Raw genomic sequence first — 19,320 nt, 5'->3', positions numbered from 1 at the left:
TTAGAGAAAATAAATGGCAACATTTGTATACATTTTCATAGTATGTCTTAAAAGAGTTATGCTTTTGTTTGTGTGTGTGTGTGTGTGTATGTGTCACCAGCTTCTTTTCATAATTCCAGATTGAAGAGATCAAGGACTTGTCATGTTGGTGCTTAACTCTTTGTGCCAAAAATAGCATATTAATGATTGCAAACAACCACAACATTAAATTATACTGAGCAATGCAAAAAAAACAAGCAAAAATAAACTGTGTATTTGTTATCTTTATTGCTGTGCATGGTAAACAAGCAACCTAGTTGATCAATGGTGTAAAAGCCTGAAAACAATTATAAGGTTTTTAATGTTAATGATAATCTTACAATTAATGTTTAAAATCCTGTCATGTCTTAAATTGTTCTGGTAAAAATCCTGGGGACACCGTGTTCTGCATGATTTTGTTCCAATTCATTATTGATTATTCCTTAATTGAGCTAATAATTGGCCATATCAGAGCTTATCATTTTAAACTATTAGACAGTGTAGTTGGATCAAAACCCAGCAGGACAATGGGTCCCCAGGACCACGGCAATACAGTTATATTGTATCTTATTGGTCTGGGTTTTTAGTGTCTCCCTGTCTGTCAGTCTTTGTATGCCCAACCACTCTCAGATGACCAACGGGAGAAAGGTGAGTTCAGTGTCGAGGTGCTGGCGTAGCCATGGCAATACAGAGAAGATGTTGATATGGAAATCACGAGCATCCTTAGGGGGAGAATCTCTTTTGCTGCACACATTTCGTGTTCCCCAGCTCACCACCGCAACCTACAGGATGGGAGAGGAATAACACAACTTCATGAGTAAAATAGTGAGGCCTGAAGTGTCTTAGCCTTGTACAGCAGTGTTTCCAAATCTTTGGTCCTGGGTGACCACTGTGATTTTTGGTTTTCATTTCACTTGAGCTCCTGATCATGTAGACCTCTGCTTTAATGTAATGTTTTTCTTAAAACAAAAATTTGGAGGTAATAAATGTTGCCATTGAGGTATTGTGTTCAGATGTATGATTTTAACCAGTTAATATAGTATTATTGCCCCTAGTGTTTATGCTTAATCAAATGATCACCTATTAAGGCTATCCACTGTCCTATTAAGAGTTAAGGGTTCAGGTTGGTTTATGAGAATGAACAGAATTGTTTGAAGAGCTCAGTAAGTCAGAGTCTGATATATTAATATGAATTAGGAAGAGTTCAATTAGTTCTATTAAGACAATGATTAACTTAATAAGCTAGTTAAGAACTGGGGTGGCAGGATAACCTGAAGACACTGCTGCTCTTCAGGACCAGAATCTTAAAACATCTTGGCAGTTTAGTTAAATATAAATTATAGCCTTAGCTAAATAATATTCTAATTGGACTTGAAGTTCACAAAAAGCCCACTGCTCTCTTGGTTAAAGATAACCCATGATAGGCCCACTAGTTCACCTGGCAGTGGGTCAATACCATACTGAGAACATTTGTGGGTGTCATTTGAAATCACTCACTTGAAAATATCTTCGTTTCTTTTGGATAAAAAGAGATCCACCTGAATCCCCTAAAAATAAGGATAGATAAGAACATAAGAAAGTTTATAAACGAGAGGAGGACATTCAACCTATCATGCTTGTTTGGTGTCCATTAATAACTAAGTGATCCAAGGATCATGTCCAGTCTATTTTTGAATGTTCACAAATTTTCAGTTTCAACCACATCTCTGGGGAGTTTGTTCCAGATTGTGACGCCTCTCTGTGTGAAGAAGTGTCTCCTGTTTTCTGTTTTCCAATTTCCATTTATGTCCCCAGGTCCGTGTGTCCCTGCTGATCTGGAAAAGCTCCTCTGGTTTGATGTGGTCGATGCCTTTCATGATTTTGAAGACTTGGCTCAAGTCCCCAGATAGATAGATGGATAGCACTTTCTTTCTCACACTTAATAATAATAATAATAATAATAATAATAATAATAATAATATTAATAAACATTGAGGTCAGTAGTTCTCTGCAATTTATTGTCCTTTTGTATCAAATTAAAATCACACCAAATTCTGAATTTCAATTTAAATATATATTTCTTTTAATTCTGGAAAATGTATTTGTCTGATTACAGTGGAAGAGTGGAAGACTGTTGACGGTAACATATGACAGATTCACATATAGGAGAAATAACATTGGTGGACATTGTGCACTGTGTACAGACATACATTTGGGATTTAGTGACAAGTAATTTGACAATATTTAGCTGATATAAAAATGATAATCTAAAGCAGCAGGGAGTTACAGGGACAGGTTCCTTCAGGTTTTATAGGTACCTTTCAATTAGCAACTGATTAAAGGTAGGGTATGCAATCTTTTCCAGAAACATTTTTTGTTACACTGGTTGAAAGTCTCTTCACATCCTGATAGCAATCAATCATTTAAGTGGTCTAAATGTAAATATATATATATATATATCTTCTGTGGAAGGCACAGGACCAAAAAAGGATTGACCAATCATTCGGTCCGAATGTAATGATAGGATGTCCTTCCTGTCTGTCAATCTATATTTGCATACCGCCGCAACTTGTTCGCGCAGACAATCAGACAATCACACGTCATCAGTGCGGGAACCTTGACGCTGTGCAGTTTTTATGTTTAAAAACATAATAACCATAAATAAGATGTTTTTCATTCATTATTATTGTAATGTCTAACCTATGAATGAGACCTGCCACACGATTGATTCCACCTGGCATGCATGTGTGATAGAGGGGGCGTGGCTTTGGAGACACCTCTGAAGCAAGGGCGGGCTCTATGCTTTCAAAATAAGCTTGCTAACTGCTGGCTTCTCATTACATTACATTATCGTCATTTAGCACATTTGTACCCATTTATACAGCTGGGCATTTTACTGGAGCAATCTAAGTGAAGTACCTAGCTCAAGGGTACAACAGCACTGCCCCATCTGGGATTTGAACCTTCCAGTTGAGTCCAGAGCCCTAACCACTACTCCACAGGATTGCATACCCTAGCTTTAAGACCTGGAATAAAAAGGGGATTTAACTTCTTTAATTACTTTTGTTAGGTAATTAAGATTCAAGCACTTGTCAACTTGTTAAACTTCTCAGTTGCTGTGACCGTTCAAACCTACCTTTACAGGCAATGGTGTCCTTATACTGAGCAGATCCTCCTGAGCACAGAAACCGGTCCGTCACTACTTCAGACAGGGTGGCATTGCTGTCAGGATCAAAGGTGACTTTGGCATTTTCCTCACATGCTTCTCTCTAAAATTCAAATAGCAGATGCATTTTCTATAGTTTTGGAAACCAGTCGCAGGCACAAAACTACAAAGGCTTAAAATAGGCTTCATTGTGACACAAAGTCAATACATAAGTTATTTATACATAAGTATATAAGTGTATTAGAAATTATGAATAATAATAATACTTTACATATATAGCACCTTTTATATTAGAAACAGCTCAAAGCACTGTGCAAGTAAATATATATATATATATATATATATATATATATATATATATATATATATATATATAATTTAGAATACATTTAAGATGGAGAATAAAACACATACAGGGAATAAAATAAATACAAAGAACAATAAAAAAACAATAGCAATGTTAAAGGCAGTCAGTATTAGAAAGCCGTTATTTAAAAATGTGACTTAAGTCTTTAATAAAACATGGCAACGAATCCAACAGCCTGGGAGCATTATAACTAAAAGCTTCCTCTAATTTTCCTTTGTTCTTCACTCTAGAGAGACAAAGTAGGTAGATCTGAAGCGTAATACAGATCAAACCGTACTTTCAGTTAGGTAGAGAGTTGTTAAAAGGATGTTTGTGGTGACTGAATTGGGGCCAGGGTCTCAAACTAATTTTGTGGATGGCTGTTGTGTCTTCTGCTTTTGACTTGCTAAATCCAGTCATTTGATCAATCATATGTATAGGACAGTGTTTTTCAAGCTTTAGGAACACATTTTAATATAAACGTTGTGTGGTGGCACACCAGCCCCATGTGACACGTAGTAGCTTGTATTAATGCATTGACCCATTTGATTGCCATCGACAGTGAATGGCTACTGGATCCAAGTTACAGAACGTACCCAGAAATCTCCAGCTAAGGGTTTTACTTTGTGTGCCACTAAGGATGCCCTAAAGTTTTTGTTAACCACAGGCGGGTCTGGGGTGAGACATCACCTTGCTCCCATACTGAATGTGAGTCAGCTTCTTCAACACCAGTTTATCTGGATCAACTGTCTGGTCGGCCTTGGTGAGAAAATAGGCTGGAATCTCCTCCAGCTCAAATAGGTCTTTCACTGTGACAGGGCATAGAAAACCAGACAAGATTACTAGGGAATAATATCACCGAAAATATACTTTTTTTCAGAATTCTTTTAAGGGATCGTGAATAGTAATGATAATAATAATTAATAGTAATATGACTGATTTTCTGAGATTTTTACTCTACTGGACTGATATTAATTTATGAGGCTGATAATTTCTTAAGATTATAGTTAAAACTTCTATTGAAATCCAGGCCAGTGGTGTTAAGTGTATTATATGACACTCAAAAGGGGAGATTTGAAGGGGAGATGTATTACACCTCTCCCTCTTGATAACCACTTTCTTGCAATCCCCCACTCCCCCCCACTCCAATTTCCAATTTTTGATGCCCCCCCAAATCCCTGCAGCCTGACTCCTTCCTTCATTTGATGATGTTGTTTGAAGATTGCAAATCTTCAAGTCAGCACGTATAACATTTTATTTTTAGATAAAGCAAGGTAGTGTTTTAAGTTGGAAATGAACAACAAGTTGTGATATATGAAATATATATGTATAATAAGTAAAAGTTCATATTGGTGCTAAAAAATATTTGTCTGCTTGTTTCCAATATGGGATTTAACATAAAGCAGATACCCGACTGTCACAGGAGGAAAGGAACTCCCCTGGATGGGGATCAGATCTGAATTTATCCAAGGGAGTTGCCGTTCCTTTCCTTCTGTGGTTTACCACAGTCAGGTATCTTCTTTATATATATGATGCCCCTTCTGTGACACCCGGACGTCTGCAGCAAAAGAAAATAAAGACACCCAATAAACTGATACTAATATATACTGTCATTGGAAAGCTTTTGGATGCACTTTGGGACTTATTCTATTGTATTTTGCTCGACTAATTAAATTATTAGATTAGTTGATTAATTTCAATGGAACTGCACTGTAAAGTAATCTGAGAGCATCATGCTCTTACTGTACTGGAATGAACTAGTGGTATCAGGATAGTCAAAGACATACAGGAGGAGGTTCCTTACTGTGTTCGTCACAGCTGGTGTTTGTCTTTTTTTTCAGTGCTCTGTTTGAAGATGTGGTACACGGCAAACATATGGGTCTAAAAAGGCAAACCATGAAATATACAGTGAGGGAAAAAAGTATTTGATCCCCTGCTGATTTTGTACGTTTGCCCACTGACAAAGAAATGATCATTTTAATGAATTTTAATGGTAGGTGTATCTGAACAGTGAGAGACAGAATAACAACAAAAAAATCCAGAAAAACACATTTCAAAAAAGTTATAAACATAACATTTGCATGTTAATGAGGGAAATACATATTTGATCCCCTATCAATCAGCAAGATTTCTGGCTCCCAGGTGTCTTTTATACAGGTAATGAGCTGAGATTAGGAGCACTCTCTTAAAGGGAGTGCTCCTAATCTCAGCTCGTTACCTGTATAAAAGACACCTGTCCAGAGAAGCAATCAATCAATCAGATTCCAAACTCTCCACCATGGCCAAGACCAAAGAGCTGTAGACCTACACAAGGCTGGAATGGGCTACAAGACCATCGCCAAGCAGCTTGGTGAAAGGTGACAACAGTTGGTGCGATTATTTGCAAATGGAAGAAACACAAAATCACTGTCAGTCTCCCTCGGTCTGGGGCTCCATGCAAGATCTCACCTCGCGGAGTTTCAATGATCATGAGAACGGTGAGGAATCAGCCCAGAACTACACGGGAGGATCTTGTTAATGATCTCAATGCAGCTGGGACCATTGTCACCAAGAAAACAATTGGTAACACACTACTCTGTGAAGGACTGAAATCCTGCAGCGCACGCAAGGTCCCCCTGCTCAATAAAGCACATGTACAGGCCTGTCTGAAGTTTGCCAATGAACATCTGAATGATTCAGAGGAGAACTGGGTGAAAGTGTTGTGGTCAGATGAGACAAAAATCAAGCTCTTAATGACTTAATGACTTGGAGAGGATCTGCAAAGAGGAGTGGGACAAAATCCCTCCTGAGATGTGTGCGAACCTGGTGGCCACCTACAAGAAACGTCTGACCTCTGTGGTTGCCAACAAGGGTTTTGCCACCAAGTACTAAGTCGAAGGGGTCAAATACTTATTTCCCTCATTAACATGCAAATCAATTTATAACTTTTTTGAAATGCGTTTTTCTGGATTTTGTTGTTGTTATTCTGTCTCTCACTGTTCAAATACACCTACCATTAAAATTATAGACTGATCATTTCTTTGTCAGTGGGCAAACGTACAAAATCAGCAGGGGATCAAATACTTTTTTACCTCACTGTATGCAAGAAAAGAGAAATGGCCACTTAATTTATATTGACAGTTTAAAAAATATGAAATACACATAGAAAGTTTAGCTTTTTTGTTGACACAAATAGGTGTGGTTAGGTTAATTTCAGCATGGTTTCACAATGTTTCTTAAATTGCTTAAATCCCCCTCATTCCTGCCTAACTGTGTCCTACTACTTTTGTATTTCCTAGTGCTGGCAAGAATGATTGTGTGTCTGAAACTGAAAACTGAAATTGGATTTGATCTCACGTTTTTAAATCAAAAAAGAACAAGAAGAAACACTTTTTCCAACAACAGGGAGAATCATTAAATTGCTTTAATATATTGATTTTTGTTTTGATGACTGTATTTCACTTCTACTTTGGATCAGAACACAATTTGCATCAGGAATTAATTTAGAATCAGAAAAACTACAGCAGAAACAGGTCAATCTTAACTTTTCTAAATAACATTTATAATATTTGTTTTGCCTGGAGCATTTGTGCTGCGATTTAATTGGAATCTTACCTGGACTTCTCTGACAAAGTAATTTTATTTTTCACTTTGACAACTGCGACATCGTAGTCATAAAACTCCTTTATCTTCTTGTGCTGGAGTCCACTGATGTTGTATTGGGGGTGTAGATGGATAGATTCAGCTACAGCAGTCCCCAACCCTGTTTAAATAAATTCATATCCAAAATGCATATTATAATTTTAAAAACATATCAGTAAATAATTTGCAATATATATGCAAATATGTACATTTCTGACACAAACACATATCTATCACACACCCTTTCCTCATCTCACAATCATGATGTTTTTTATATGCAGGGGACTGTATTTGGAACTGATTACAATGTTATATATTAAGGAACAGTCTTACCGTGAATAATGGACACTTTGTCAGGGTTTTTAATGGTGTAGAGAGTGAAGCAGTGAGCTGCTGTTAAAACCCAGTTCTGCGTCACAAGCGAGCCTTTGCATGTTTCCTTCCTCTCACTGCTCTGAGAGAGATGGAGAAAGGGACATGGGTATAAATACAGATGAGACACTAACTCTGAAAGAGAGACTGGGAGGTGAGGGTTAAGTTATACACCATGGCTATCTGATGGGATAACTCTGTAAACTGCTATAAGGAGAAGTTAATACAGAAACTTTGACTAACTAGACTGTGCATTGATACAGTACTAAGAAACAGATCTAGACAATGAGCAATTAATGAGAGAGAGAAACAATGCTAGTTAGGGGGAGAGAGGTGGAGAAATAGGGTGAGTAAGAGAAAGATACAAAGGAGAGAATGAAAAATGTTATTATTGATAGAGAAAGAAAGAAAAGAGAAACTATGCAGAGGGAGAGAGGTTTGGGAAAAGGACAAGAAGAAGCAAAGCAATGACAGAGAGAGAGGGTAAAAGATTTAAGAAATTGAAACTGAAATAAAGAGAGGGATGAGGAAGAAGATCTGCCTGCAACCCAATTGCATTAAGTGCAGGGGTTACTGTGATGAGCCAAATTAATGAACAGTTGCCAATTTCAAAAAGATACTGGGATTTCACCACTGACAAGATATGACAGTATCTACTGTTTATCTACTGCTTCTCCCCAGCAGGAACCAGGGCACCCCTATATATCTGCTTGCCCCCATTACCGGTTCCCCCAATCACGGACCCCCCCTGTTCCCGTGTGAGGTTAACCCTTGACCCTGGAAATAATTCCCCTTAATAAATACTTAAACTAGGGTAGAACCGCAGTCAAATCTTGTTAAAAGTGCATCAACCCTATGGTACATTTACCGAAGTAAACTTCCATTAGGGAGGTGGAGGAAGAAGAGATAGAAGAGCTATCATTAAGAAGTTGCAGTTTTACCACAGTCTTGATTTCCACATGCCAAGGGCTGGTGTGTCCTCCTTTGCCCTCCTGAGTCACACCACACATGCTGACTTGTGAGTCCGCTTATAAAGAAGAGGAGGAAGCAGGAAAGGAAAAGAGAGATCACCAGGCTTGTGCCTCATTCTTCCAAAATATATATTTTATCTTGTTACCAAGAACAAATAAAATAAGTCACAATAATTGTACAAATATGCAAATGTAAAACATGCCAAAATCAATACAAATGCTGTAGTCTGAGAGAGCAAGGGGAGGCAATATGGCACTTCACTAGAACTGGTAACTACAGAACTGTTGTCAGTGGGGTCACACTCGATTCCCAAGAGCTTTTATAATTACATTCCAAATCAGATCTCAGCCACCTACAGTAAAATGTATAACTGGGTGTTTTTAACACAGGTTTTCAGTATACTATATGCAGGGGTGTCTCAAGGGGGTAGGCATCCTAGGCAATTGCCTGGGGTCCTGGGCTGAGGGGGTGAAGAGAACTCTGCTGCAACCCCCCCCCCCCCGCTCTCATGGGAGAATACTCTGCCGCACCGCACCCCCCGCCCCACGTGGCTTCACCGTCAGGATTTATTTTGCCTGGGGCACCCACATACCCTAGAATCGCCTCTGCCTATATGTCCTCGGGTTACTATACCTTGATTCAACATATTCTAAGCTATGAACTGTAAAAAACATGAAGCCCTCCAAAAAACAAAACATCATTGCCCACTAGGACAGTATGTACCCTGGGGCATAGCCAGGTTTCCAGGGCCCCCTGAAAGGAAAAAAGTGTGGTCGTGGTTGGAGGGGGAGGCTGGGTGCTGGCATAGCATGATCCGGGGAATTGGCAAAGTGCGGTCCGGGGGGGTGGGGTGTTCAGTAGCAGCAGATGTGTTCTAGGTGCAGTTGAACTCACTGATCATGTTGTCAAACACCTGGCCCAGATCTTTGTAGTCTTTCAAGCTGAACAGGTGCTCTTCTTTGGTCTTCTTGGATGCAATGGAGTTCAGTTCTTTCTTGTTGATGCTGCTGCCCACTCCAAACACATAGATATCTGCATGGGGAGCATGGTAATAGTTAAGGTAAGGTAAACTGACTTGTGGAGTTGCAGTTGGACTTTATACAGTATACTTTAACAAAAGAGCTTATTTTTTCAACCCCTTCAAAGTTCCCATCAAAAAAATGTTACAGCACAAACCCAGGTACTCCTCGCTTGTGTTATCATCACTTTGTGTATAGCCCAGAAGGTAGCGAATTTTACTGAGTACAGATTTGGGATTCGCTCCAGTGTTGGAGTGACCTAGAGAGAGAGAGAGAGAGAGAGAGAGAGAGAGAAGAACAGAGGTTAGTACAGTAAAATATACACTCCAGGAATTCAATTTAAATAAAATACTCTCACATAGCACTTTGAGACAAATATATATATATATATAAATATATATATATAGTATGTATATTTATTTATTTCCCAGGGTAATCGTAGGGCACAGGAGCAGCAATTCACAAGGGAATTTACAAGCAACAGGACTCACCATCTGACACAATGAGGATGACATGGCGGGTCTGGTTGAATTTGTTCTTTCGGTCCTCTTTCAGGAAAGCCATATTCTCATACACCTTAGTCAGGGCTGCGTTCAGATTGGTGCCGGTCCTTTTTCCGTGAGCTGCAATTTGCAATGATCCATTAAAAATTCCATTGCAAGTCTTTATTCTAATGTAATCCCTCATTCCTTACATGAACTTTGGCATCAGGAACATTATAGGCCATATATACAGTGAGGGAAAAAAGTATTTGATCCCCTGCTGATTTTGTACGTTTGCCCACTGACAAAGAAATGATCAGTCTATAATTTTTATGGTAGGTGTATTTTAACAGTGAGAGACAGGATAACAACAAAAAAATTCAGAAAAACGCATTTTAAAAAAGTTATCAATTGATTTGCATGTTAATGAGGGAAATAAGTATTTGACCCCTTCGACTTAGTACTTGGTGGCAAAACCCTTGTTGGCAATCACAGAGGTCAGATGTTTCTTGTAGTTGGCCACCAGGTTTGCACACATCTCAGGAGGGATTTTGTCCCACTCCTCTTTGCAGATCCTCTCCAAGTCATTAAGGTTTCGAGGCTGATGTTTGGCAACTCGAACCTTCAGCTCCCTCCACAGATTTTCTATGGGATTATGGTCTGGAGACTGGCTAGGCCACTCCAGGACCTTAATGTGCTTCTTCTTGAGCCACTCCTTTGTTGCCTTGGCTGTGTGTTTTGGGTCATTGTCATGCTGGAATACCCATCCACGACCCATTTTCAATGCCCTGGCTGAGGGAAGGAGGTTCTCACCCAAGATTTGATGGTACATGGCCCCATCCATCATCCCTTTGATGCGGTGCAGTTGTCCTGTCCCCTTAGCAGAAAAACACCCCCAAAGCATAATGTTTCCACCTCCATGTTTGACGGTGGGGATGGTGTTCTTGGGGTCATTCCTCCTCCTCCAAACAGGGCGAGTTAAGTTGATGCCAAAGAGCTCGATTTTGGTCTCATCTGACCACAACACTTTCACCCAGTTCTCCTCTGAATCATTCAGATGTTCATTGGCAAACTTCAGACGGGCCTGTACATGTGCTTTCTTGAGCAGGGGGACCTTGCGGGCGCTGCAGGATTTCAGTCCTTCACGGCGTAGTGTGTTACCCATTGTTTTCTTGGTGACTATGGTCCCAGCTGCCTTGAGATCATTAACAAGATCCTCCCGTGTAGTTCTGGGCTGATTCCTCACCGTTCTCATGATCATTGAAACTCCACGAGGTGAGATCTTGCATGGAGCCCCAGAGCGAGGGAGACTGACAGTTATTTTGTGTTTCTTCCATTTGCGAATAATCGCACCAACTGTTGTCACCTTCTCACCAAGCTGCTTGGCGATGGTCTTGTAGCCCATTCCAGCCTTGTGTAGGTCTACAATCTTGTCCCTGACATCCTTGGACAGCTCTTTGGTCTTGGTCATGGTGGAGAGTTTGGAATCTGATTGATTGATTGCTTCTGTGGACAGGTGTATTTTATACAGGTAACGAGCTGAGATTAGGAGCACTCCCTTTAAGAGAGTCGTTACCTGTATAAAAGACACCTGGGAGCCAGAAATCTTGCTGATTGATAGGGGATCAAATACTTATTTCACTCATTAACATGCAAATCAATTTATAACTTTTTTGAAATGTGTTTTTCTGGATTTTTTTGTTGTTATTCTGTCACTCACTGTTAAAATACACCTACCATTAAAATTATAGACTGATCATTTCTTTGTCAGTGGGCAAACGTACAAAATCAGCAGGGGATCAAGTACTTTTTCCCCCCACTGTATGTGCCACTTTTGGGACAAGTATTGAAATTATTAGTAAGCTGGGGATGGTGTTATAAAGGGGGTACAAAAGAGATAATAACCTTTTTCAAGAAATACTGTTCAGTTTAGTAATTTATGTAATCCTGAGGTCTGTTGGTAGTAAAGCCAAAAGACAAGCAAAAGCATTACAGAAACAGGAAGCTTGGTCGGCAGCTTTGCACTACAAATGGCATTACCTGTGTTGTGAAATTTGACGAGGTTGTGCAGAACATAGTCCACATTATTGCTCTCAGGGTCCAGTATGGATACGATCTCTTTGGCATCACTGGCGTAAGAGATGACCTCATAGTTCAACTGAACTTCATAGCTGTCTAGCTGCAATGCACGAAAATCCCATTGATTACCCGGTGTAAAAGTTACGGACAGCAGGAGACTCTACGGATGACTACTGACCATTTTTTTAAATTTTAATTAAAAATAAACCTATGCCTCTGTTTCCCAGTCAGTCTACATATGTATTATTGTATTTTGAACAATATCAGCTGTTATAAGAGATTAGCAAGATGTATGATAGAAACTGTTATTATTCATTGTTATTTGCATATTAATAATATATTGATTATGCATTTTCTTCTGCCTGATTTAATGATATTTACTTTGATTTGGTGTGGAGGTCTACTGTGTACAGCTTTGTGTGATTGTGATAGGACTGTGTCAGGCATATTCTCTAAAACACTGTGAGCTCAGAGTACAAATAGCAGAGCTGTAGTGTTGAAGGAAGAGCTGGGGCATTTCTCACTAAAACATCCCAGAGCTCACAGGGTCCCAGGAAAACACAGGGCAGATTGGGACCAGCCCTGCCTGGACTATGTCCAATTTTCTCCCTGAGCAGAGGTGGATATCGGAGGCTAACAGGAAACCCTACATGCCTGCCATATTTATCCTCAAGCTCGTAAAAGTGGGATCACCTTGTTGATCAAGCTCTCTACAGCTTTCTTAGCCTGCTGGAAGTCATCTTCTTTGATGCTCCCTGACGTGTCCAGAAGAATATACACATTCAGCTTCCCATCGTCTTCAATCCGGATGGTTCTTCCGTATAACGCTGCCAAAACACAACACAGTTTGTTAGCAGGTCACCAGGAGACGTCAGCTCCAGTTTTGTTGTTGAGTTGTGATCCTGCCTCTTTGTACTGAACAGCCAACTAACTGGCTTTAGAGATACATTTAAATTTGGTAGAGCTAAAGACCAGGAAATAAGTAGTTATTTACACCAATGTATACAATAACTGGTTCAATTAAGTCATGGGAAAAGCTCAAATGGAGTAAGGATTGTTAAACTAGAGAATAATACAGAAGAGTGAACTTAAATTCATTCAAATTTACACTACATCTCTCTGAGCCACAGCACCATGTAACCTGTTAATGGTTTCCTGTTTGTCATAACTATAGATAAACATTTATTGCATCATTTTCATTTAGATCACTATTTACAATGTGTTGGCCAAATCCCCATAACTGAAAAATCCCCTGATATGCTTGGCTTTTAAACATTGCTACTATCAAATACTTATATATATGTCCCTTTTTACCAGTTTTCTTCTGGTTGCTGTCTTGAGAGGTTGACAGCTCCATGACCGCAGACAGAGAGGCTGCAAGAGCAGACTCCACAACACTGGGTGAGTCAAAGGCAAACTGAGCTACAGAGAGAGAGAGACAGGGGACGAGACACACAATGACTGCCTGGGAATTGAGCCAAGAAGGCTGCAAAGACACTAAGAGATTATCAGAGTTCCTGTTTTTTTACACAGGTACATTTCCTACAAGTAATTTGCTTTTTGATGTTGTAGAAGTGGCTATTTTCTCATATGTATCCAGAGTTTGTTTATCAGAATAATAATATTATCGAAGCAATTGTTATAAATAGCTGTTTTAAAATCTTTAATATGTGACTTTGTGTGTATGTGTGTTGTAGAGCTCTCGCAAGTGTAAGCTAACAGGGTCTAAGAATCTGACATCTGAAGTGTCTCAGTCTATTTGCATATTTAAAATGTGTATCTGTTAGTGTCCTGCAATTACTTTGTCTCTGAGTGTTTCTCTGTCTCTCAGTGCTTCTCTGTGTGTCTTTGCTTCCACTCACACTGGCAGCGTGGTTCTGATCCGCTCCACTCTCTGGTGTCCATACACACTCGCTCCGAGGAGCCCAGCAGATTGAGGCCCATCTGGCAGCGGTACTGGACCTTCTCTCCCACCCGGAAACGGTCCCCGGAGCGCAGGGAGCCCGGCGGAGCTCCAGGATTCACACAATCGTCGACTGGGTAAGTCAGATATCTAATTTCAATCAATTTTATTTGGTGACCCATTTAGTTTAATACATATTATAGATTAGACTGTACTTATTTATCAATCATATCTCTCCCGGGTTGGTTGAACAGGGTTGTCAGGAGGCTCTATTATCCATTGACAAGTAAGATGAGCATTAAATCTTTGCTGAATTTATAGTGCCCCCTTCATTAGCATGCAGGATTTGATCGTTCAAACATCTACCTCAAATGCAAGAAAATAAGGCATCTGAAATATAGTTCTTCATGATAATATGACATTTGTATTTCTACAAAATGTTTCGCTTTTGATTTATTTTTAATCGATTACACAGATTGCAATTCAAGTATGATAATATCCAAAAGGAAGCGTGAACAGTGATTGCTGATTAGATCTGCAAAATGAGATCATATGAAGATTTACATTTTAAAAAGAAATTAAACAATTCAAGATGCTTTAGATTTTTTGACTAATTAAAGACTAAGCACTTTATTAATATTAATATTGTTATTACTATGATCATAACTTAATTATTATTCAGCCTAACAAGCAGTCAGACGTGAGTTCTCGTTACCTCGGTCGTCACAGACTGCGGTGGTTCCAGTCCACTCCCCACTTTTGGTACAGTTCCGCAGTTCTGATCCATATAACGTGTAACCTTCATTACACCAGAACTGCTGGCTCTCCCCAGGGCTGAACCATGTCTTTCTTGGCCACAAGTGGCCATTGTGCAGCTGCAGCTGGGCTGGGCACTGCATCTCTGACAGAGGGAGATTAATACACACACTCTCAGTGACTTATTGCTGACATTATGCTACAGAACATTATTACACTTAGAGAGGTGGGAAGGGGCAATCTATACCCAGATTTGGAATAATGTGCATTTGAAATGCTCTGCACAGCTCTGAACTGTGGACTAAAGGGCCCAGACCTGCTCTGTCTATCTTTTTAAGGCCCTGATTTTAATCACCTTGCTTTTGGAGTAATGTACTCTTCAGCAATTGCTGAACAACAACAAAGTATAAGGGATCCATCGTCTGGAAATTAATCCCCATGCTTAATTTTAAATGTATAATGAAGGTGCTGGTGATTTCCAATAACACATGCAGTAATAATCTCCATACTCTGGGTTTGGTGCGAATAAATTGGTGGGGAACTTCTGGGTTGTTTGCACACCACCTCAAACCCTGCTAAGTCACCTCAAATAAAGGTGTCTGCTGAATAAATAAATAAGATTCAGGTGCATGTACACTACCGGTCAAAAGTGTTAGAACACCTCAATTTTTCCAGTTTTTATAGAAATGTATGCAGTTTAATTTCTCAATGTATTCTGAAACTAAAGCAAAGAACAAATAAACAATTGGAGATCATGGAATCGTTTTGTTTAACACAATTTAACCCCTTAAGCTGACAAACCCCTCTAGTACCCTTAAAAGGGCACCAAATACATGTGCATCTCTTTAATCCCATTTGTACTCTTCACTGTTGTGTTGTGACTCTCAGCTTTCTAACGATGTGAAGCCTTCTCTGATGGGACAAATGTGTTTTTTATTTGGAAGTGGGGGGTTGGGGGGGTTGGGGGATACTTGGTCTGAGTAGGAATACAAAATCTCAGAAAATATTTACAATTATGACATATTCTGGAACCAGGCAGTCTACTGATCAAAACAAGACCATCCACGTTTTGGTAGAAGCAACACACACCTGTAGAGAGCTCAAAATGTCAAGAGGGAAAACTCTGTTTACAGTGTACTAATACACAACGATTTTACATCATTGGATCTGAACTTTGATAGAACATCAAAGACTGCACGTTTACCCCCCGGACTCTGAATGTTGGCGGGCGAAACAGAAACTGTAAATCAGATGTGTTTGAGAATGAAACTGGTAACCAAGAGAATAAGCTTTCAAACAATGTGTGCATTGAGCTGTGTGTAACAGGGTGTTAAGAGGGTGTAGTAACACAGTATATAACTCTGAAATGTACATTATGTTTCAGTTTTTGGTAAGCTACAATTTTGTTTTTACCTCTGGCAGTTTACTGGTTACCTTTGTACCATTTCAGGTTTTTCACTGGACTTTCAATACAAACTGGAAAAATGGAGGTGTTCTAAAACTTTTGACTGGTACTGTAGGTTCAGACTGTTGGTAGTTCTAGCTGCATCAAATCACCTGATTGGTACATTAGTTTGGGTTATGGGCTTCATGCAGTGTGAAAAACAGCAGATGGCTTGGATATTTCATTTCAGGGAGGACATGCTTGGTCTTACCTTGTCATGATCTGTAGCAGTGGCAAGGTTAACTAATTGCTAATTCCAAATTGGGTGGAAAAGAGAGAAGTAAATTGACTTTCGAATGGTTTAATCAGTTCAGTGAGCGTTGAGGTGGGACAAAAAGAAGAAGACATAGCTGCCCTCTACTAAGACTAGGGTTGCCCACCACTGAGTTAGTGTCTGCTCTGGGAGGGGCAGCTTTCTCTTGGGTTGTTACCTTTGCATATGGCCCTATTGGTTGGGCGGCCATTGGGCAGCCTTAATGTGGACCACTCCCTCTCTGCTGTGCAGACTCTGTTGTTGGTAGGGTAGGGGTACCAGCCCTCTTTGCAGTGGTATGCCAGCACGCTGTCAATGTTGCCGCCGAGTGAGTAAGACACGTTGCCTCCTTCGATCACCTCGGACTGAGGGCAACCCATCACCTTTTCCTCATAATCATCATGGTAGTCTGGTTCCTCTTCTGTATGGGCTAAAAACAAACACAATTAATAATAACATTGCTCTTTAAGAACATTGCACAATTTAATTGACTGTTTGTCATCAGTTACATTTAAGCAAGGCAGTCACTGAATCTGGCTAAACAACAGCAAAATACAGAAATAATAATAAACTATGAGTGCACACAGTTGCAGACAGAAGTCTTTTTCCTCTTCTGTTGAAGAAGTCTTTAGTATAATTATAATGTACTACATTTAGTTATTTATTAATGTTTTCAAAGTTGATTAGACACTGATTCAACAGGGCAATGTTTTTGCCTGACACTAGATATGTTTTATTTTTCATTCTTAATTATGCTCATGCACAATGTACAGCCAGATAATGTAGTTATGGTCAAGTCAAGTATTGACAGTTAATTTGAAATGGTTATTTTGGAATTAATTTAGTTTAATCAATATAACACTGATTCAGCCTAGAGATAATTCAAAACATTTGATTGAAATTATTAAAGACAGAGCTTTTTAATTGCTTTCTACATGTTTCCCTACATGTAGGTAACTATAAGCTTGATTTACTGGAAACTATCTATAAGACCCCTTATCCAGCCTTTTGCTTTTATGTTTTCCCAAAACATAGAACACTGTCATTATGTATTATATGCTTGTGTTTTTGAATAATGAAATGCCTTATCTAAAGACATCTGTATGAAAAAAGATAATCAGCCAGCTACATTTTGTGCTAGTGGCATGTTTTTACTGACCGTCAACGAATCTAAAATTAGCATACAAACAAAAAACGTTTATTTGTAATTAGATTGTATTCAACATGAAAAGACGCATGGCCACTGAAAACCACCTTAAATTACCTTAAAGTCGATCAATTTTGCTGACTGAAATCTCTGTTGTAACCTGAATCACAAATGAGAAGCCACGACAAATTCGCTCCACTCCTTACACATAGTAGCCCTTCTAAACTCAAATGTTTCCGTCAACACTAGGTTATTTATAAATGCACAATAAATGCTATAATTGGATGCCCAGTGCAAGAAAATACATCCGATTCAGGAACCGATGGAAGATGATTTTGCGCACGTACGGCGCTGGCAGAAACGAATTCTTTTTAATTATTGTATATACGTGCGCGCATTCTAATGCATGTTTTTACAAATCCGACCCCACATTTGTGTGGTTATGTGCATCTGATAATGTATCAGGACTTTGTAGTTTATATTAAATACTACGATGGATATTAAAATACATGCGCTTAAAGACACTGAGTGTTTCGAACTCATCATGGGAATGTTTTTTTTTTTAATAACCATCTAAACGTTTAATTTTGTTACCAATTAATCGGTTTATGTTTTGCATGCTAACAATGTATGTTAAGATTTACTATTGCCAGTGGTACATGTTTCGGGGGGATGACCCAATAACTAAAGTAAAGTGTTGATTACAGTTATGTGGCGTGTGTGTCCTCACTAAAGACTAAAACATCTTAACTATACGTCTCAAAGTATTCAACTTAACTACACACTCACTTCAAAAGTCGCTAATTAATTAATGATCACCTTTTCAGATGGAACAGAAATATTGAATAACTATATATTTAAAATGTCTTACACTTACCTTCATTAAATGCAATTACCAGTAAAACTGCAATTGTCAGTACTACAGTGCACCTTTGCATTTCCATTTCTAACTCGACGTCTGGCTGTGTGTGTGGGGTGTTTGTGTCAATACTGATATCTGTGAGCTGTCCCCCAAGGGATTTTTGTGTCCAGAGATGTTTTATTTGATAAAGGGTTATCCATTAACAGTTACCAGTAAGAGTACAAAACTAGTATTGGGAAATATCAGAAATCGCTACAACCCTTTTCACTACTTCCACAGAGAGCATTTTATCCTTCTTTCACTTTTTTATTTTTCCTTTGTTCCTTCATAATAAATTGATGTGTTGTGTGCTGTGGAGTGCATAGATTTACTGGGAATAAATATTTATCTGAATATAGGTATCATTTTATTTCATTATTTGCAGATCATGAAAGGAAAACAACTTTTTGTCATGAAGGAGAAAAGCTTTGGCCTGACCTTTCACTCTGCTAAGTGGATCTCGTGTTTGTGGGAATTATCTATTAATTTAAAAATAAATAAATTGCAATAACATGTCAATGTTGCTAAATATTTTGGAAAAATACTGTATATATGTTAGAGATTACAAAACTACTTTTGTCATTTTATTTAAACACAAACATGGCAAAAAGCAGCAATCACACACCTAGCAACAATTCAGGGATCCAGATTTGTGCATTTATGTTTTCTTATTTCCCATTGACATTATATATCACAGAATGTTGGTGGAGGTATTTCTTTAAATGCCTTAAGCTGTAATACAGTAACACTCACTTTGTTATAGTTAGAGGACATTTTGGCATAGTATAGTGCTTTAGTGACAACATTAAATCAGCTGCAGTTACAGTATAGCAACTTTCATTATGGTTAAAAGAAACAAAAC

General features: G+C 38.9%; 1 protein-coding gene across 1 annotated transcript; it reads right to left on the bottom strand.

The window, feature by feature from the left end:
- Positions 1–245: 245 nt before the first annotated feature.
- LOC136755363 (complement factor B) lies at positions 246–18,553 on the bottom strand. The gene is made up of 18 exons (XM_066711893.1): positions 18,435–18,553; positions 16,589–16,840; positions 14,673–14,858; positions 13,917–14,090; positions 13,369–13,476; positions 12,748–12,881; positions 12,016–12,154; positions 9,985–10,116; positions 9,651–9,752; positions 9,369–9,506; positions 8,444–8,529; positions 7,464–7,584; positions 7,104–7,251; positions 5,314–5,390; positions 4,200–4,318; positions 3,134–3,266; positions 1,516–1,565; positions 246–800 (listed from the first exon to the last, which is right to left on the bottom strand). Exons 1-18 carry the CDS (start codon positions 18,499–18,501, stop codon positions 645–647), a joined length of 2,322 nt encoding a protein of 773 aa, XP_066567990.1. The 5' UTR covers positions 18,502–18,553; the 3' UTR covers positions 246–644.
- Between the last annotated feature and the right edge of the window lie 767 nt (positions 18,554–19,320).

Source organism: Amia ocellicauda, chromosome 1 (assembly GCF_036373705.1).
Source record: "Amia ocellicauda isolate fAmiCal2 chromosome 1, fAmiCal2.hap1, whole genome shotgun sequence".
In the NCBI taxonomy this organism is placed as follows: domain Eukaryota; kingdom Metazoa; phylum Chordata; class Actinopteri; order Amiiformes; family Amiidae; genus Amia; species Amia ocellicauda.
This window is presented reverse-complemented; position numbering and strand designations above follow the sequence as displayed.